At 41.7% G+C, this 22,102-nt stretch overlaps 1 protein-coding gene across 1 annotated transcript; it reads left to right on the forward strand.

Moving 5' to 3' along the window:
- Positions 1–59: 59 nt before the first annotated feature.
- On the forward strand, positions 60–20,181 carry LOC26529393 (dynein beta chain, ciliary). The gene is made up of 21 exons (XM_015177484.3): positions 60–120; positions 203–301; positions 2,334–2,507; positions 2,983–3,242; positions 3,302–3,641; positions 3,696–3,961; positions 4,014–4,581; positions 4,641–4,753; positions 4,808–5,099; positions 5,159–5,312; positions 5,372–6,205; positions 6,270–8,948; positions 9,009–9,589; positions 10,665–12,337; positions 12,398–12,617; positions 12,675–14,713; positions 14,774–14,912; positions 14,973–15,139; positions 15,200–17,965; positions 18,047–18,241; positions 19,797–20,181. Exons 1-21 carry the CDS (start codon positions 91–93, stop codon positions 19,894–19,896), a joined length of 13,689 nt encoding a protein of 4,562 aa, XP_015032970.1. The 5' UTR covers positions 60–90; the 3' UTR covers positions 19,897–20,181.
- The last annotated feature ends 1,921 nt before the right edge of the window (positions 20,182–22,102 follow it).

Below are 22,102 nucleotides of genomic sequence, written 5' to 3' on the forward strand. Positions count from 1 at the left end.
TTCATGATTTCATTTGATTAGTAAAAGTGAAACAAAATATTTCTAAAAAATAAAAACAACAAAAAAACATAGCAAATAATAATAATAATTATGGCCGATGATGAGAAGAAAAAGGAAGTGGTGGGTAAACTTCCTTCAGCTGCCTCTCGTTCTCCCTCTGTCTGTTCCTTTCAAGATTTGGGTTTCCATTTTCTTTTTACAGGTTGACAATAGACCAGAGTTTTTCTGGAATTATGTGAGCAAAACCATGCGTCTGAAGCAAGAGAAATGGACCAAAATGATAACAACAAACGAGTACAAGGTAAGACTTCATCATCATCAGCAGCAGCAGCATCTTCAGTTCAATCCTGATGTCCAGGAGCCTGTTTGGCATCCTGCTCTTTTGACACTCTTCTGTCCTGTCACAAATTTTTAATTTGCATAATTTGCTGCCGTTTGCCGTTGCCAGGCCTGCAAATCTGCTAAACGCGTTGGCCTTTTTATTTAATTTTTTTTTTTTTTTTGTGTCGTGCCCCTTTTGAAATGTGGAATTATGCGGCAGGTGGCAACGGCCCGGAGGCCAGTGCCTTTTTTATACGAATCCCTTTTTTAGGTTTTTGTTTTTTTGTTTTTTTCCCTTTGGCTTTCCTTAGAAATGTTGTTTGGCTCTTTTGTTGTCATTTAGCGCGCTTTTAATTGTTGCAAATATTATTTTTATTTCGAGTGTTGACAGGCACGCAATTAGCGTCCACTCTCCCGCCCAGACTCCTTTCCTCTTCCCCATCGTTGCTGACCTCGTTTGTTTAAAGATTTTTTTTTTGTTGTAGGTTGGTTGACTGGCTGGTTGGTTGGTTGACTGCCTCAAAAACAACCGCCATACTTCAATTTTCAGTTAACGACCAACGTCCAAATATTTTCACAATTTAAATGCAAGTGCCCCATGGTGTGTAATAGGGATGGGGGGGGTTCGATGGTATGATGGGAATTTGGGTTTTTAGCTAAGCAGATTGCCAGCCCAAAGTGACTTTCAGGCCGCGCACGGCCGGCAGTTTGACAATTTTTCGCCATACAAACTCAAATATGCCGCATACGCAGCTGTGCTCCAGCTACCAGCCTCCATCTGTACACTCCCTCCAACCCCGCCTTCTAAAAATTGTACTGACCCTTCATTTGTTTACCCCCGCCGTCAGACCATTCAATTGGGGGGAGGGTGAGGGGTTGACCCTTGTTGTATTTGTGTGGGTGCACGCTTCGTTGGCCATTTGGATAAAACTTATTAGACACAAGTGTATTTAGCGCATATGTGTCTGTTCCTTCTCCCAATTCCTCCCCCCAGTGTGTGTGTGTGTGTAACTAACTGCGGGTCATTCTTTAGGCAAAACCAGATAGTACGTCCAAAAACAACGCACTTATATATACACACACACACATACAAATGCAGATACCTACATATATCAATCGGATGCCCGCAGCATTTTTCTGCTGTTGTTATTGTGGCCATGGCCCAGGACCAGGACGAGGACCAGGCCCAAAAACCTATGCGGCACAGACCCTCTGTGCATTTGAACAGAAATAATATTTTACCAAACTGACTGAGTCTGACTGAAGCTGCTGCACTTAACAAAATTTGTTTCGGCCTTTCCTATCCAACACATTTTCAATCAATGCCTGCATATTAGAAAAACTTTTTGTTAGATATGTGGGCTGGAAATTCTGCAATTTCTTTAACAGTTTTTTAGATCTCGTTTTAAAGACCTTTTCTTTAGAGAAGTAAATAAAACTCTCTTAATGACATGTTGATAACTTTATGCAAATTTCTTTAACTCTTTTTTAACATATACTATAAATATTAATGACTTTTTTGTTGCTTACCTTTCCGCATTTGTTATACTTTTTATCTTTTTTTTCTTCTAGTGTGGTGAAAAAAAATAAAACAAAAAATACCAAACCTTCAAAAATCTGTGTGACGTTACTGCACAATTCCTTTGTAATTAGATAACGCAACAGAGCAACAACAACAACAACAATGCGACCACAGCACTTCCGCTTTACCTCGTGAATTTTCGTTTCGCTTTTCGTTTTACGTAAAATGTTGAGAGCATTTTCTGATTATTTTGCAAAATCGTAACATTTACCGTTGCTCTTTACCCGCTCTAGTGTTGCTTTTCTTCCATTTCGTTGCCTTTAGGACCCAGAAGGGTATAGAACATAATTAGCCACGCCCCCTGCCCAACACCCCTTACAAACGTTCCGCCTATGACTATGCATGGTGTGTGCTGTGCCTGCAGAATCATCGCAACATTGAATGCACAGTTGAATGAGTAAATTTTTCGCGGCCTTTTTCTCTTCGACAGGACCTGATAATGGAGTTTCTCAACAATCCGAACGTAGAACGTTTGATATTCACATTGAATTCCAGTTCCCAGCTCTATCCCACAAACAATTTTCCGGCCAAACCGCGATCGAAGGTGGCCTATTTCATACGAAACTCTCGACCATTATATCTAATTGAAGAAAATATGTTAAATGTGAGTAGATAAATAAAACGATTACGGGGCATAGCTCGCAAATAACTGTCGACCGTTTCTCGTTGTCTACAAATAAGTGTCTTTTCCTGACTCATTACGAAAAGACTCAGCAAGCAACAGATTTTTCGGTTCTTGAATTATCTCGCTCGCGCTCGGAGCGAAACCGTTTTTTTTTATTCTGTTTTGTTTTGGTTGTTTTTCGGTCAACCTGTCTTTTGCTGAGTCTCATTGTACGAGCGTTTCTCGTTTCGCTCTTTACTCACTGCTCATTAAAAGACCAAAATACAAAGATCTCAACGAAAAGAGCTCAACAGAAAACACAAATAAAGACAGCAAAAGTGTCTTGCTCAGAAGAAGAGCGAAAGAGTATGAGCGGTTTCGGTTGTGCTCGCAACAAGACCGCAAGAAAAAAATCTGTCGACAGTTATTTGCGAGCTATGTTAGGGGGAAACAAAAGTAAAGCTCTTTTTTGTAGTCACTTATGATTGGTGATCTATTGCCCAATCCTCTGGCAAATCTTTCCGTACTCTGCGATGAGATATTTTTCCCTTTGCTTAACAATCCTGTCAACCAAACTGGATGGACTAGTGTGATAGTTAATGACATGAAAACGGAATCACAAGAGATGCGTAATGGCATAGCCCAAATGAAGGGTTTGGTCATCAATCGAACTATATTCCCATTGCCCATATGCATGGATGAGGTAATGGAAGCGGCTCCAGCTATTGCAGCAGGGTGAGTAGCTTAATATAAAGACTCTAAAATAATTATAACTGTCTCTCTCTCTCGTTCAGAGATCTTTCAGTGGTCAATCATTTAATGAAGCATTCATTAGAGTTCATGGTGGTCAAGTGGCTAGATTCTGTAGAAGATTTAGTTGGCATTAAGCCATCCGAGAAAATATATTCCAAAGAGAAATATCCATTGCCAGAAGCTTTATTTCAATTCTGGGAATCACGCTTAGAGAATCTTGATAGTTTGGTTGACCAATTGTGCGATAAGCGTATCAAGACCATAGGTTTTGTCTTGGAGAAAATTCAATCGGTATTCGAACATTCGTATAGACGGATCGTGGAACTTGTTCTAGAGGCTTTAGCCGAGGCGAGAGATATAACCAAATGCCTGGCACCATTGGTAAGACAAAGATATTATATTAGACGAATTTGTGTAACTTTTGCGTTTTTGTAGAAAAAGAAAATGGATAAATTTGAGAATTGCGATATGGACGAAAATAGACCCGAAATTCGTCCACTTATGCTAACCGTTGGATTGGTCTGGGGACATTCTCGTTACTTTCACACGCTCAATAACATGACATTATTCTTCAATCTACTACATAATTCAATTATCGAATGTGCCATACGTACAATTGAACCAGATTCCATTTTTCAAGGCGACATAGATGAGGCCTATAAAAAGGTCGATCAGAATATTCAACATTTAGAGTACTATAAGTAAGTGAATCTCCCTGTGTAAATTCTTTCCTTAATCTCGCACCATTTATAGAACTATTTACAAGGAATGCCGTAATTCCTTAAAGAAATTCAAAATTGGCACCACATTCAATTCTCAAGATTGGACTTGGCATCCAGAAAAGATATTTCATCGTCTCGACGCTTTCATGTTGCGTCTGGGCGAACTCAAAGAGCTGTTCAACACAGGGCGTGATTTTCAGAAATTAGAGAAAATCGTCATGGGTGGACTAAAGGGACGTCAAATTACAGCTGCTTTGGAGAAAATTCTCGATGATTACAATTCCATCTATCGAGAATGGACAAACATACAATATAATCCATTAGATCCAGAAGCAGAGAACTCTGAATTTGAAAAGGATCGTTTGAAATTCATGCAGAAAACAGATGTGATGGAGCGCATGATATCTTTTCAGTTTGAGAAGGCACTCGAAGATACACACGATCTCTTGCTGGCCGGACAGCTTTTATTACGTCCCATTATCAGGGAACACATTGAACCATTTATGCATATTATAGTCGATGACTTTGAGGAAGAAATTCTAAATGTGAAAAAGGATTTTAATGAGTTTAAACAGATCTATCTGGTATCGGGAGAAGAAGTAAGTTGCATAATAGTTGACATTTTAACATAATTGACTATTATATTCCATCATCTCAGGAATTGCCAACAGATGATTGCTTTCCGCAAATATCGGGAGCTGTGGCCTGGCTTAAGAAACTTCGATATCGTATAACGGCAATGCATAAGGAACATGAATTATACGAATATCCGTAAGTGTTTGAAAGAAATTAATTGATTCATTAATTTTACATTCTTTGTTTTAGCATTTTTGAAAATGAACGTGGCCAAAATGTCATGGATATCTATGAACTAATGTTGCAGGAAATTGATGATTTCATTAAGCAGATATTGGACAAATGGGTTGTCGAATGCTGGGCTGGTATACAGCAAGGCATGGCTTTAACTCTTTTGGAAAAGAATGAACACGACATACTGAGTGTGAATTTCAGCGACAATCTAAAAACTGCTCTTAAGGATATTAAAGTATTGCGTTTGCTTCACTGTGAATTGACGCCACAGCTAATGAAGTTCTTTAGTCGCGAGGAGGAGCTATGGGTAAACATGACTAACCAAAACTAATACTAATAACAATAATTAATTATTTCTATTTATAGCAAGCGCGTATTAAACTAATGCGCATTGCCGAATGGTATAATGATATCCATGAAAGAGCCCATGAAACAGAGAAAGGTTTAATTGCCACCGAAATGGCCATGATTGAGGAGCAAATGAAGCCCCTTATAGAAAATATAACATGGAATGAGTTTAGTAAGTATTTGCGGACCAACCACGATTTCATTGCGAATGTAAAATAAACTTTCCATTAGGTCAAAAATTCATTGTGATGATTTTCAAAATGGTCAAATATTTGCATGATCGTTTGGTGGCCGCCCAAGAGAATTTGGAGGCCATTAAGGAGAGTATACGGTCCTGGGGGAAGGTGCCGCTTTTCCAACGCAAAGATTTCAATCCCACACAAATGTTACATACGGATCCTAGGGAACCTATTTTAAATAATCGTATGGAACAGGCGAATATCACTCAACGTCTCATCGATCTACTTACATACATTAATCTAAAATTATTCTTTGATATACCACGACGTTATAGTCTGCCACCAGGTGAGGCTGGTGAGGAGGAGGATGAAGGCGATGGCATTTGGCCACCAATTATAAGTCTGACCATGATGACAAATATTGGCAAAGTGAAAAAGAAGCGCGATGGCGGCGAGGAAGATTATTTGGATGAGGAGGGTGAAGAGGAGCAGTCGGAGAGCGAAGAGGAAGTGATTACTGCATTTCATCGATATGAATTGCTCAAGGGCGTCAGCGAGGAGGAACGTCTACTGTTTCGAACCTACGAACAGTATGTGGATACAATTATAGCTGAAAATCTATTGGATGCAGTCATCACCAGCACCACATACCTGAGAATGGAAGTGGAGAATCGTTATGAGAATAATGCACCCATTTTTGAAATATTTATGGAATTGCAAGAGCCGAATGTGGTTTATTTTCTCAATTTGGATCCAAACTCGAAAGCGGGTTTCCTATTCTTTGTAGAGACAATATTGGGTAATATGAATGAGATGATGAATCTGTTATATCGGGTCGCACAGGATCCCACCGAGGTGACGGGTGAAGAGCCCATACGTTTCATGTGTAAGTAGCTGGCAAAAAGTAATGATTAATGTCTGTTTTTGACTACTTCTCATGATTTGAACAGCTGAGTTGGAAAACAAACCCGATTTGGATAAACAGCGGTTCGATATTATAAACAAAATCAAAATGGCTCTGCAGTCAATACGAGTGCATGGCAAAGGTTATATGGAGTACTCATATCTCTGGCTCTGGGATAAGAACAAATATTTAATGGAAGTCAAAAAATATGGCCGTAACCTGACCCTAGATGAACGAGATGCAGAAGCAGAACAAGAGGGCAGCTCAGGTGTGAAACCTTTAGGGGAAGAGTATCCACCATTATCGGTTTATAAAGAACAATTGGATAAGTTTATAGAACTGCAAGATCAAGTACGCACCTGGGAGACATTTGTAGACTTTTTTGTCTTTCTGCGCCTAAATACGGCCGGTTTCAAGTCCTCAGTACTTAGTCAAGTAGGACAGTGGATAAGTCTCTTTAAAATGGATCTAATCAATCGGGTAAAGAACTCACTGGAGGAACTTCAAGCCTTTGTGGATGAGGCAAATGTAGTACTCAAAATGGAACTGCAAAAAGATGACTTTGAGGGTCTGGTAAAGATTCTATCTGTCCTGAATCAGATCAATGAGAAGCAATATGTCTACGATTATATGTTCGAGCCGCTGAAAGAAATTGTTGATCTTCTCAAGCAATACAATTACGAGTTTAAAGACACAGAGTTGGCTCAATTGAATGAATTACCCGATGCTTGGATGAAAATAAAGCGACTAGCAGCCACCACAAAGCAAATGATTGCACCCATTCAGAGTTACCAAGTAGACTTGATAGAAAAGCGCATCATGCTCTGTGACAACATGTCGAATACTTATCGCAAAAAGTTTGTACTTAAAAAATTCTTTCATGTTCCCTGTCCCAATTGCTACGAATTGATAGATGAGGCTGATTTGGAAATTGTGGCTCTGGAGGAACGTCAAAAGAATCTCGCTGAATCAGCTGTTCTGTTCGAGCTGCAGGGACCAGATGCTGCCAAAATTGAATTATGTCGCAGTGATTTGAAACTGGTCAAGGTAATGTGGGACTTTGCCATTACCATTGAGTCGACAATTAATGACTGGAAGAAAACACCCTGGAAGAAAATAGACATCGAGACCATGGATCAGGAATGCAAGAAATTTGGTCGTGAATTGCGTGGCCTCGACAAGGCCATGCGTGGCTGGGAGCCGTTTATATTCATGGAAGCATCGCTGAAGAATCTAATGACCTCATTACGTGCTGTGACAGAATTGCAAAATCCAGCCATTCGTGATCGTCATTGGATTGAATTAATGCAGACGACCCAAGTGAAATTCAGCATGGACGATTCGACAACTTTAAAGGACCTTATCGATTTGAATCTGCACGAGTATGAGGAGGAAGTAAAGAATATTGTGGACAAGTCAGTCAAGGAGATGGCCATGGAGAAGCAATTGCGCGATATAGCTGCTGCCTGGGCCAATATGGAGTTTGGCACAGAAATTCACGAAAGAACTGGTCTCAAGCTGCTCAAGGCATCGGAAGAGATGATTGAAACTCTGGAGGATCATCAGGGCCAGCTACAGAATATGGCCTCGTCCAAGTACATTGCCTTCTTTGAGCACGAGGTTCGCACCTGGCAACAAAAACTGTCGAATGCCGATCAAATTATTAGCTCATGGTTCGAAGTTCAACGCAAATGGCAATATTTGGAGAGTATTTTCATTGGCTCTGAGGATATACGCTCCCAATTGCCAGAGGACTCTAAGCGCTTTGACTATATCGATAAGGAATTCAAGGCGCTGTTGGCCCAAATGAACTCTGATAAGAATGTGGTAAGGTCCACTAATCGCTCGGGCAGCAAACTTTACGATCACCTGGAATCGCTTCTCAAAATGCTGCTACTTTGCGAGAAAGCTTTGAATGACTATTTGGAGACGAAGCGTCTTGCCTATCCACGTTTTTATTTCGTTTCATCAGCCGATTTGCTGGATATTCTATCCAATGGCAATAATCCCTCTATGGTGGCTCGTCACTTGACAAAACTCTATGATTCGATGGGCAAATTGAATTTAATTTCCGGCTCGAAACAAGCTGCTGGAATGGTGGCCAAAGAATTGGAGGAATATGTTCCATTTCTAGAAAATTGCGATTGCAGCGGCAAGGTGGAAGTCTGGCTAAATCGTGTCACTGACAAAATGCGCGATACTTTGCGTGATCAGCTGAAACGTTCCCTTTCCCATTACGATCACAAGCCGCGTCATGTCTGGATCTTTGAATGGCCTGCCCAACCGGCATTGGTGGGCACTCAAATTATGTGGACAGCTGAGACAAACGATGCCTTTATCAAAGTTCAGCAACGCTATGAGAATGCCCTAAAGGACTATAACAAAAAGCAGGTGACCCAGCTGAATAATCTCATTCTCCTGCTGCTGGGCGATCTCACTGCCGCAGAACGTCAAAAGGTAATGACCGTGTGCACCATCGATGTGCATAGTCGAGATGTGGTATCCACGATTATAGCCAAGAAAGTGGAAGTCCAAACTGCTTTTCAATGGCAGAGTCAATTGCGTCATCGTTGGGATTCTAAGATCGATGATTGTTTTGCCAACATTTGTGATGCCCAATTTCGCTATGACTATGAGTATTTGGGCAATACACCTCGTCTGGTTATCACTCCCCTAACAGATCGTTGTTACATAACACTGACTCAATCTCTACATTTGGTAATGGGTAAGTTTAAATTTCTAGAGGACGTGGGATGTTTAAATGTAATTGCTTTGCCGATTTAAGGTGGAGCTCCCGCTGGTCCAGCTGGTACTGGCAAAACGGAGACAACCAAAGATCTTGGTCGCGCCTTGGGCATGATGGTGTATGTGTTCAATTGCTCTGAGCAAATGGATTACAAATCGATTGGCAACATACACAAAGGTCTGGCCCAAACTGGAGCCTGGGGCTGTTTCGATGAGTTTAATCGCATCTCCGTTGAAGTACTTTCGGTGGTGGCTGTCCAAGTCAAGTGCATACAGGATGCCATCAAGAGCAAAAAGTTGACATTTAGTTTTCTGGGCGAGCATATTTCATTACGAAATACGGTGGGTGTCTTCATTACCATGAATCCTGGTTACGCTGGTCGTGCCGAGCTGCCTGAGAATCTAAAGGCACTCTATCGTCCTTGCGCCATGGTTGTGCCTGATTTTGCACTGATTAGTGAAATTATGTTGGTGGCCGAGGGATTCCAAGAGGCACGTCTACTGGCCCGCAAGTTCATCACGTTATACACTCTGTGCAAGGAGCTGCTATCCAAACAGGACCATTACGATTGGGGTCTGCGTGCCATCAAATCGGTGCTAGTCGTTGCTGGCGCCCTAAGGGTAAGTGCAAACGGGGGAACCATCCTAACAGGCTATAATTAGCTAACGCTGAGAAAAGGATAGCCCAGCCTAACCTAGTATGTAGTAGGGGTAGGTCGACAAATGACCTACAATAAGATTTAGTGTGCTCTCATGCAACTAAACTTAATATTTCACGTACATTTAACCTCCGGGTTTAAATGTCGTAATTTTCTCATTGGCATCGCCAACGCTGCGAAGCATTGCACGAATGTTTTACTGTCTCAAAGTTTGTCTCAATTACGTGCGTGCCACAGACTGAGGCGGCAGTAGCAGCTCATCCCCCGCATGGGAAAAATGAGGAAAGGGGGGGTTGTGGCGAAAATATTAAGACTATTGCTCGATTACTCAGGGTCGAGAGGAACCGAAAGCATCGCAGCCGCCACCCGTTTGTCATTGGCAACTTTTTAATTAAAAGTTTCATTCGAGTAATGGGATATTTGCACTACAAAATGCCACGACTACGACGAAAACGACGAAAACGACAACGACAACGACGATGGCGATGCCGATGGGCGATAGTCGATGGGCGATACCACTATGCTTCTGCAATATTTGTGGGTGTCCATCCTTCTTTGCCTGTTCTCCTTCCCCTATTGGCTGCAAGTATCTAATTGCCAAAAGGATTTGCGAAACTTCAGCCTTACACCGCGATGACCTCTATCTTAATTTGTATACCCTAAATAAATGAATGGGTACATTTACTTATATAAAGCTTAATAGATAATTATGCGGTTAGCAAGTCTTTGCTTACACTTAATTCTAACAATATTGGCAGGCATTGCGATTTAGAGACAATCATAATTTATTTTTAGTGTATTTAAAAGTCAGATAATGCTCATATTGACTTGGCCATTGTTGTTGCTGTTGTTCTTGTTGCAAACTTTTTTGGCAGCAATTGCCAAAAGTATGCCCAAACTCTAAGGCTACGTGAGCCAAACTAATGAGCCGCAAAAGTCACGTGCGCAATTAGCCAAGCCCGACCAATTTTTTTCCATTTCTTTTTAATTAAAGATTACGGTGGACCGTTTTCCTCTTTCTTTCTTCTTGATTGTAGCGCGACGATCGTCAACGACCAGAGGATCAAGTGCTTATGCGAGCTTTGCGTGATTTCAATATACCCAAAATTGTAACCGATGATGTGCCCGTGTTTATGGGACTTATTGGTGATCTGTTTCCGGCCTTGGATGTGCCACGTAAACGTAATCCTGAATTTGAGGCTGTGATTAAGCGTTCAGCATTGGATTTGAAGCTGCAGCCAGAGGAGGGTTTCATATTGAAAATTGTACAACTGGAGGAATTATTTGCCGTTCGTCATTCTGTGTTCATTATTGGTTTTGCGGGCACAGGCAAATCGGAGGTGTGGAAAACGCTAAACAAGACATATCAGAACCAAAAACGCAAACCCCACTACAATGATCTTAATCCCAAAGCGGTGACCAATGACGAATTGTTTGGCATAGTCAATCCGGCCACACGTGAGTGGAAAGATGGCCTTTTCTCTATATTGATGCGAGATCAGGCCAATTTGGGGGGTAGTGGCCCAAAGTGGATTGTTCTCGATGGTGATATTGATCCCATGTGGATTGAGAGTCTCAACACCGTGATGGATGACAATAAAGTGCTGACTTTGGCCAGTAACGAGCGTATTGCTCTGACCAAAGAAATGAGATTGCTGTTTGAAATTGCCTCACTGCGCACAGCCACACCAGCCACAGTGTCGAGAGCTGGTATTTTATATATTAATCCACAGGATTTGGGCTGGACACCGTTTATACAATCCTGGCTGGGCACTCGCTCAAATTCCAGTGAGGTGGCCACTCTGAATGTTCTGTTTGACAAGTATGTGCCACCATTGCTGGAAGCGTTCAAAAATCGATTGAAGAGTATTACACCAATATCGGATATTGCCCGCTTACAGATGACATGCTTCCTTCTGGATAGCATGCTAACACCACAAAATGTGCCCAACGATTGCCCCAAGGACTGGTATGAAATTTACTTTGTCTTCTGCATTGTTTGGGGCTTTGGTTCTTCGTTGTTCCAGGATCAGATTATTGATTGGCGTAATGAGTTTAGTAAATGGTTCCTCAATGAATACAAGGCCGTTAAATTCCCACCATCGGGAAATATATTCTCATTCTATATAGACAATGACACCAAGAAATTCTTGCCCTGGACAAATTTGGTACCAGAATTTGAATTAGATACAGATTTGCCATTGCAATCGAATTTGGTCAATACAAATGAGACAACACGTTTGCGGTTCTTTATGGACACTTTAATCGAGGCCGATCATCCGTTAATGTTAATCGGTCCATCTGGATCGGGCAAAACTATATTGATGAATGCCAAACTGAATGCCTTGCCCACCGAGAAATATGCAGTAACCAATGTGCCCTTTAATTTCTATACAACATCCGAAATGTTGCAACGCATTCTAGAGAAACCGCTGGAGAAAAAAGCTGGACGTAATTATGGTCCCATAGGCACCAAGAGAATGATCTATTTTGTGGATGATATGAATATGCCAGAGGTGGATAAATATTTCACTGTACAGCCACATACTTTAATCAGGCAGTTTATGGACTATCACCATTGGTATGATCGTCAAAAGATGACCCTGAAGGATATACATAAATGTAATTTTGTGGCCTGCATGAATCCATCTGCCGGTTCATTTACCATTAATCCAAGATTACAGAGACATTTCTGTTCCTTTGCTGTGAAGTAAGTAATTTTTATCTTTGCTTTAGAAGTGGTTCCTTGATTTAAATCTATTTTCTACAGCCAGCCCAGTCAAGATGCCTTGTTCCATATTCTGAACTCCATACTCTCGCAACATATAGAGAATCCAGTACACAAGTTCGACAAGACTGTAATTAGATTATGTGAACCACTGGTGACCACTGCCATAGCCCTTCATCAAAAGGTTGCCTCATCTTTTCTGCCCACGGCCATTAAATTTCATTACAACTTTAATTTGCGTGATATAGCCAACATATTTACGGTAAGATCTTTGTATCCATAATCAGGCAATCGCAATTAGTTTCTGTTCTTCTTAAAGGGAGTTCTTTATGCGAATAGTGAGACCTGCCCGAACGCTAATCTAATGATACGTCTATGGGTTCACGAATGCTATCGAGTCTATGGTGACAAATTGGTCGACTATACAGATATAGGTAACTTTAAGAAAATTGTTGCCGACGTGGTACGCAAGGGTATTGATGGCTTAAGCGACGACATTGTTTACAAGCAACCGCATATATATTGTCATTTTGCGAAGGGTTTATCGGATATCAAATATATGCCCATTAGCGATTGGGATAGATTAAAGGCATTGCTCGAGGAGGCTCAAGATCGTTACAATGACTACGTGGGAGCTATGAATTTAGTGCTCTTCGACGATGCCATGTCGCATGTGTGTCGCATTAGTCGTATAGTTGAATCCTCACGAGGATACGCCATGCTAATCGGTGTCGGTGGTTCGGGCAAACAGTCTCTCACTCGACTGGCGGCATTTATCTCCTCGCTCGATGTATTCCAAATTCAATTGACCAAGGATTATAGTGTTAATGATCTAAAGGCAAATATTGCCACTCTATACTCCAAGGCAGGTGTAAAGACAACGGCTTGTTGTTTCCTCCTTACCGATTCAGAGGTGGCACGCGAACAATTCTTAGTGCTGGTCAACGATTTGTTGGCATCGGGCGATATTCATGAGTTGTTCCCCGACGATGAGATTGAGAATGTGGTCAATGCGGTGCGTAATGAGGTCAAACAATTGGGCATTATGGATAGTCGTGAGAATTGTTGGAAATATTTTATTGAAAAGGTTCGCAGCTTGTTAAAGGTTGTCCTTTGCTTCTCTCCGGTCGGTGCCACTTTGCGTATACGTTCCCGCAAATTCCCGGCTCTGATTAATTGCACAACTATCGACTGGTTCCACGAGTGGCCACAACAGGCTTTGGAATCGGTATCGATGCGTTTCCTTTCCGAGATTTCAGTATTGCCCAAAGAGTTGGCACTTCCGGTCTCCAATTTTATGGCCTATGTACACAAGACTGTCAACGATATTTCGCAAGTGTATTTGGCTAATGCCAAGCGTTATAATTACACCACACCCAAATCATTCCTCGAGCTCATTGCTCTCTACTCCAAATTGCTTCATGAAAAGGTCAAAGCCAATTTAGATCGACGAGTGCGTCTGGAGAACGGACTCATTAAGCTGGCAAGTTGCACCAAAGAAGTAGACGCCCTCCAGGATGTTTTAAAACTACAGGAGGTCGAACTGAAGGTCAAGAATCAAGAGGCAGACAATCTCATTGTTGTTGTGGGCACAGAAAACGAAAAAGTGTCTAAGGAAAGAGCATTTGCTACCAAAGAGGAAAAGAATGTGCGCCAAATCGAAGAGGAGGTGACGGCCAAAGCCAAAGTATGCGAAGAGGATTTCCTTAAGGCACAGCCGGCTCTTCTTGCCGCCCAAGAGGCTCTAAACACACTAAACAAGAATAATCTGACGGAGTTGAAGTCCTTTGGCTCACCGCCAGATGCTGTGGTCAGTGTTTGTGGTGCTGTTCTAGTCCTATTCTCTGTCAAGGGTAAAATACCGAAAGATCGGAGCTGGAAAGCGGCACGTGGCATGATGGGCAATGTTGATAAATTCCTCGATAATCTAATCAACTACGATAAGAAGCACATTCACCCAGATATTATCAAGGCTCTACAGCCTTACGTGCAAGATCCTGAATTTAGTCCCGAAAAGATTATCTCAAAGTCATCAGCTGCGGCCGGTTTATGTTCTTGGGTAATTAACATCAATCGATTCTACGATGTCTATCTCATTGTGGAACCCAAAGAGCGTGCCCTGGTTGAATCTGAGAAGGAATTGAAAGATGCCCGTGATAAATTAACTGCCCTGAATCAACGTCTAACCGAACTGGAGGAACAACTCAATGTGCTGCAAGGGGAATACGATGAGGCGTTGGCCAAAAAGCAAAAATGCCAAGACGAGGCGGACAAAACAGCCTTTACCATTGACATTGCGAATCGACTGATTGGTGGTTTGGCCACTGAGAAAGTACGCTGGACAGAGTCGGTCAAGAGGTAAAATACATACAACAGAATATTCACTTTTTCGAAACTAAACCAACTCTGTCTTTTTAGCATTACATCAGGTATACGGCAGTTGCCTGGAGATATTCTAATTATATCCTGTTTCATATCATATGTCGGTTGTTTCACCCGCGCATATCGCATTGAACTTCAGCAAAAAATGTGGATGCCCGCTTTTATTAAAAGCCAGGTAAGTGCAAAGATAGCAATCAAGATAGAGTAACAAATGATTGTTAATCATTTGCCTTAGCCCCCGATACCATCAACTGAGGGCATTGATCCCTTTGAAATGATTTGTGACGATGCTCAAATAGCCGAATGGAATAATCAGGGTTTGCCCAGTGATCGCATGTCAGCGGAAAATGCTGCCATTTTGGTTCAATCTGAGCGTTACCCACTTATGATCGATCCGCAGCTGTAAGTGATTTAAGATCTATTATATTTTATATTTTTAGATACAGAATTTGTTTTCTTCAGTCAAGGCATCAAATGGGTGAAGAATAAATACGGCACCGGTTTAATTGTCCTGCGACTTACGCAAAGAAACTATTTGGATCATGTGGAGAAGGCCGTGAGCAATGGCAGTGTTTTGCTTATTGAAAACATTGGTGAAAATGTCGATGCCGTGCTCAACCCACTGCTGGGACGCATGTTGATCAAAAAGGGCACAGTTCTCAAGATCGGAGATCGTGAAATTGACTTTAATCCGAAGTTCCGCTTGATATTGCATACAAAATTGGCCAATCCTCATTATAAGCCCGAAATGCAGGCTCAAACGACTTTAATTAATTTCACGGTTACTCGTGATGGTCTCGAAGATCAACTGCTGGCTGAGGTGGTGAAAGTAGAACGTCCAGACTTGGAATCTATGCGTACGCGGCTCACCCAGCAGCAGAATCATTTTAAAATTACACTTAAATTTCTGGAAGATGACCTTCTAGCGCGTTTATCCTCTGCCGGTGAAAATGTACTCGAAGATGTAACCCTTGTTATGAATTTGGAGAAAACCAAGAAAACAGCCGATGAAATTGAGGTCAAGGTGGCCGAGGCTAAAATTACCGGTGTTCAAATCGATTCAGCCCGAGAGGCTTATCGCCCGGCTGCTGAGCGTGCCTCCATTATATACTTTATATTGAATGATCTTTTCAAAATTAACCCCATCTATCAGTTTTCACTAAAAGCTTTCACTGTCGTGTTTAACAATGCCATGCTGAAGGCCACTCCGGCAGAGAAATTAAAAGAACGTGTAGAGAATCTCATCGATTCGATTACGTACTGCAGTTACGTTTACACTTCGCGCGGTCTTTTCGAGCAGGACAAACTGATCTTCCTTACACAAATGTGCATACAGATTCTGGTAAATGCCGGCGAAGTGGAACCCAGCGAGCTAGACTTTCTTCTACGCTTCCCTTATATGCCTAATCAAACCTCCAATTTCACCTGGTTAACCAATTTGGGCTGGGGTGGCATTCGTGCCCTTACAAATTTGCCAGCTTTCAAGGGTTTGGAAAAGGACATGGAAGGCTCGCACAAGCGTTGGAAGAAATTTGTTGACTCTGAGAGTCCAGAGAATGAGAAACTTCCTGGTGAATGGAAGGGTAAAACAGCTATCCAAAGGCTATGTATAATGCGTTGTATACGGCCCGATCGTATGTCGTATGCCATGAAAACGTTCATTGATGAGAAACTGGGATCCAAATACATTGATGCACGATCGGTGGAATTCGCCAAAACCTATGAGGAGAGTAGTCCCGAAACGCACATGTTCTTTGTGCTATCACCTGGTGTCGATCCACTCAAAGATGTGGAGAAACTTGGAAAAGTACTGGGCTTCAGTTTCGATCAAGAGAATTTCCATAGCGTTTCACTGGGTCAGGGACAGGAAATTGTGGCGGAAAGGGCCATAGAGACTGCCTCACAAAATGGTCACTGGGTCATATTGCAGAACATTCACTTGGTGGCACGTTGGTTGCCAAGTCTCGAGAAAAAGATGGAATCTTCCCTCAACAATGCTCATCCTAATTATCGACTCTTCCTTAGCGCCGAACCCGCTGGCGATCCTGCCATGCATATACTACCTCAAGGCATATTGGAGTCGGCCATTAAGATAACCAATGAACCGCCCACTGGCATGTTGGCCAATGTGCACAAGGCTCTGGACAACTTTAGCGATGAAACCTTGGAAATGTGTTCAAAGGAGACAGAATTTAAGGCCATTTTGTTCTCACTTTGCTATTTCCATGCTGTGGTTGCAGAACGTCGCAAGTTCGGTCCACAGGGATGGAATCGAGGTTATCCTTTCAATGTAGGTGACCTGACCATTTCGGTATATGTCCTCTATAATTATCTGGAAAACAACACAAGAGTTCCGTGGGAGGACTTGCGATATTTGTTTGGTGAAATCATGTACGGCGGTCACATTACCGATGACTGGGATAGACGCCTTTGCCGTACTTATCTGGAAGAGTTCATGCAACCGGAACTTATTGATGGCGAATTGGAGTATTGTCAAGGTTTTCCAGCTCCGGGTATACTTAAATATGCCGGATATCATCAATATATTGATGATAATCTACCGGGAGAGAGTCCAGCTCTGTATGGCCTGCATTCGAATGCTGAAATTGGTTTCCTCACCACAGTTTCGGAACGTCTATTTCGCATAGTTTTTGAATTGCAGCCACGCATGTCGAGTGGTGGCACAGGAGGTGGCGGTGAATCAGCTTCACAAGAGGACATTACAAAGGGCATCATTGAGGATCTGCTAGACAAAGTGCCCACACCATTTAATATTCTGGAACTAATGGGCCGCGTTGAGGATCGCAATCCGTATATAATTGTGGCTTTCCAGGAATGTGAGCGCATGAATATCCTAATGGCCGAATTGAGGCGCTCTCTCAATGAACTTGATTTGGGTCTCAAGGGTGAACTGACCATATCATCGATTATGGAAGATCTAATGCTTTGCCTCTATATGGACCAAGTACCCGAACAATGGACTAAACTGGCCTATCCCAGTTTGTTGGGCCTGCAATCTTGGTTCGCTGATCTTATGCAGCGTTTGCGTGAACTCGAAGGATGGGTGGCTGATTTCCGTTTACCCTCTTCCATATGGCTAGCTGGTTTCTTTAATCCCCAGTCGCTGCTTACAGCAATTATGCAACAGACGGCACGTAAAAATGAATGGCCCCTGGACAGGGTGTGTCTCAATTGTGATGTGACCAAGAAATTCAAAGAGGAATTCACGTAGGCCATGAATAGATTCACGTGGTTGTGTGTGTGTGTGAGTGGGCGTAACTAATAACAATTTATTTTCTATATTTATAGATCACCACCAAGAGAAGGTGCCTATGTGAATGGTCTATTTATGGAGGGAGCTCGCTGGGATATGAAAATGGGTACCATAACAGATGCCTTCAACAAAGAACTATTCCCAGCCATGCCGGTTATCTATATCAAGGCCGTCACCCAGGACAAACAAGACACAAAGAACATTTACGAATGTCCAGTCTATAAAATTCGGTATGCCAACAAAACAACAAGAATAACACACAAATGCAGAAGAGACACAAAACATCACAGCTAGCCATGTCTAATCGCTGACGGATATCCGTAGAGAAATTTGCTTGCTATTGTTTTTTTCTGCTTTCGTTTTCGTTTGTTGAGGGATTCGATTTTTGTTCCTTTTCAAGTTTGCTGAGTGTGTATGTGTGTGTGTGTGTGTTGTGTGGGTGAGCATTGCCTTTCAATTTCCTCATCCACTCGAACTAACATCCTTCCTGCTGCTGACTTGTCATCATAGCCAGTGTTTCTATGTGTGTGTGTATGAGTTCTGTGTCTGGTCAATCGTCAGTCGACGTCAGCCAAATAACAAATCTCCCCTTGTCCGTTTGTCAATCAATTCTGAATTGTTTATTGAATGTTGTCGTTAGGCTGCCATCGCCGCTAAAGTTAGTTGCGGACCAATGGCCAGTCAACCAGACTCTCCACTGCACAAAAGACGTTTGTGCAAGGAAAATCCTTTAGTTTTTGGGACTGTAATATTGTATACATACAAAATAACCTAAACGGTTAGTGGGTTTGATTAAAGATTCTTAGACTATCTTCGGAGCTATGATTTCCTTACTCTAGTAGTAAGATTCGTTTTAGTCTTAGAAGTGATGATATGCCATAACAATTTTAGTTTCGCTCATTTTTAAAAACGATTTCAAGCCTGCCTCATTGGAAATGTTAATAAATTTTCATAAATTTTTTTTGCGAGTGCTTTTAACACATTGTTTACACTGTGTGTGGTGCCAAATGGTTTTGTTTCTTCTGCTCTTTATCTCCAGATTTGCTGTTGTATTTTCCTTTTTTTTTTTTCATTGAGTGCTTTGTGTGCGGTCATTTTTAAATAGATGCCGCATACCAATGTTCTCATAAATTTACCCAAATGGAAATGCCTTTTGTTCGTAATGAAATAGTGTGTTGACACACACTCGCACCGTGAATGAAATTGCTTTTAAACGAGAGCGACGCCATGCAGTCTCATCCAGTTTGCGCCTCTACCTCGGACCATAGTTTGCACTCCATACTCCCAGTCGTTGCCATGTGATGATTTGTTCACCCATAATGAAACTCATCAGCAGCAGCTACAACATTGGCCAAAAAGAAAACTTGCAAGCAAAAACTCATTCGCGGCGCTTGGCATAAATTCAAAAAGCAAAATGAAAACAGAAAAAAGGGAAAAACGACGAACCCACTTGAATGTAGTAAAAGCATTTTACAGTTTCATTTTTCATGGCTCAGCGCCCGACCAATGTCCGTTTCTGTCCCGGCACTGTGTGCGGCTTTTGTAAGATTTACTTAATTCGAAATGTGCCGAGGCCATCATCATCATCATCATCATCGAGAAATTCCTTTTAAAATCAATTTGACGTTTATTTTTCTTGCGGCTTTCTTTCTTTTGTCCACACTCCATTCCCCTCTCTTTACATTCATACTATTTCATTTCGTTCATTCTTGTTCCTTCGTTGCTTTTCACTTAATGTTTGACTTGGACTGTGAGCACTATTTATGCACATCTTTTATTTTACAGGCTACGCGGACCCACTTTCGTTTGGACATTTAATCTGAAGAGTCGTGAGCGTGCCAGCAAATGGACCTTGGCTGGCGTTTGTCTACTCCTGCAGACATAAGCTCCTGCTGACCACATCCCACTCACCAACCAGTGGCATCAGTTAAACAAACTATGTAAATTGATCCGTTTTGTGTGGGTGACAAACCTATCTACTCAAATATATTTCCATACACACAATATTGATGAGAGGCATAGCCAACAAGAAAAAAAAACATGCTGTATTTGTCAAAGGAGTTAACTGAATTCCAATGCTGAATAAATTCATTAGCCAGAGTAAAAGAAGACAACATCATGGACAAAACATTATCACATATTTGCTATCGAAATATAACAACAAAACATATTCATTGTGAATTCTTTTTCTCTGGGAAACCGATTTCGCAAATGGAAGCTTATTAGATCTGTTCCTGTTTCCAAAGTTTCCTTGTGATCTGTGTCAATTTATTACTAAAGCAAGGAAAAGGTATAAATACTCGATTTCTAATCCAGAATTTTCAGCATTGCTTTAGGTATTATTGGTATTAGATAGACTTTAAAAATAACAATTCCATTTAGTTCATCTTAAAAGATTTTTAAAAAGATAATTTAATTCGAAACATAGATAGATCGTGTAGTTATTAAAGTTTAACAGTGGCAAGTGGTTTTTCCACATTTTTGACCCACATTTTGTAATGCCTTCTCCAAGAAAAGAAGCAACACCACAACAGTTGCGGCTCCCAATGAAAACGAGGGCAATGCATTTGTCCCTTGGGCGCAAATGGATGCAACCAAGCATTGCAAATCCGAGCATTGAAAGTAGCATGAGGCAGGAAGTTCTGGAGGACCAGCAACAGAGTGGAGAACAGCGGGTGTCTGCCATGAGCTTGTTTTTGATGTGACGCTGATATTTTAAAGTGGAGTTCACATCAAAGTTACACAGCATTTTGGCATGATGGCCGTCCCCGAGTAGCACAGACCACCAGCCCCATCCACTGTAAATGCTCAGCGAAAAATAGAAAAATACTCATATGTGTGGGTATATTAAGCTTGACAACACGAAGTAACAACTCTCTAATCGGAATAGAAACTCAAAATTGTGCAGTGAGTGAAATCCTGCAACAAAGCTAGCCACAATTAACATATCTCAATAATTCTGAAGAACATGCATTGAGTTCTGGGCAAGTTGTTTGTGTATCTGTTAACAAGTTCTGTTATGAAATTCCGAAACCATTACTTCGGAATTACAACTAAATGTGAATTACAAATTACTTGGTAAAGAGAAAACAGAACAGCAAAAAGTTAGCCTCATGTTTACTAATTTGATGCAAGAAATTCATTAAAATTCAATAGAATTAACTTTACCTCTCTAACAGAAGATCCACAATCTTTTTGCTGGGCATCCGGAGAGTCGAATCCTGTTTAAGACTTGAAATATTCTTTACTGGAATCTATGTGTGTGTCAGTGTACTTGCGGTAATTGCGTAGCATTTTAACTATGCTTTACTACAGTCGGTTGCTGCGGGTGCTTTTGCCTGCTCTCTTACTTGACACATGTCAGTTGGTCGTCAGTCACTCAGTCAGTGAGTCACTCAGTGCGTTTGCCTTTTTGAACGTTGGCCATGCATTTGCTATAAATTCAACTTTGTGTGTCATACGTTAAATGCACTTGCCCACTTGCCCACTTCCATCTCATTCCCATTGCTAGAGCACTTAAAATGTCCAGTTATGAAGTGGTTGAGCATTTTCTTTTGTCTGAATGTGCGAATATTAAGCATACGGCATGATGGACAGCAGAAATCAACAACTTTCATTGCCACCTTCATGCTCATCAAAAGCGATGCCATGGATTTATGTTCCCGCCACGTCCGATGCTGATGATGATAAACAGTAGAAGAAGCAGAACAAGGTTGATGATGATGATGATGACTTATGAGCGGGCATAACTAACAAAAACTTGCTGAACAAACGGAAATTACATTTTGCTTAGTTCGTGTGCAATTAAAGTGATGTAGGAGTAGCAGTAGGAGGAGGCACACACACTTTAAAATCGTTAGTCTCCCTCTTGTGCGCTTCCACTCGCCTTCTCTCTATAACTCTCTGTTAATTTGAATTTGAAGTTTGATCGATATGCGGTGGCATGCGCCAGTGGGCGTTCACCTGACCCCCCGACAACTGGCCCCGGCATTAGAGGTCGGTCATACAACGCGCCTCATAATCATTTCAACGCCAAACGCCGCACTGAGCTGTTGCTGCTACTGTTGCTGTTTGATTTGCTCAATCAAGCG

This window comes from Drosophila willistoni, chromosome 3R (assembly GCF_018902025.1).
Source record: "Drosophila willistoni isolate 14030-0811.24 chromosome 3R, UCI_dwil_1.1, whole genome shotgun sequence".
Classification (NCBI taxonomy): Eukaryota; Metazoa; Arthropoda; class Insecta; order Diptera; family Drosophilidae; genus Drosophila; species Drosophila willistoni.

Coding starts and splice junctions, on each gene's coding strand:
- LOC26529393 (XM_015177484.3), top strand. CDS start 91: ATGGCCGATGATGAGAAGAAAAAGGAAGTG. Junction 2,508..2,982: donor TTGAAGAAAATATGTTAAAT/GTGAGTAGATAA, acceptor TCTTTTTTGTAG/TCACTTATGATTGGTGATCT. Junction 14,714..14,773: donor TGGACAGAGTCGGTCAAGAG/GTAAAATACATA, acceptor CTGTCTTTTTAG/CATTACATCAGGTATACGGC.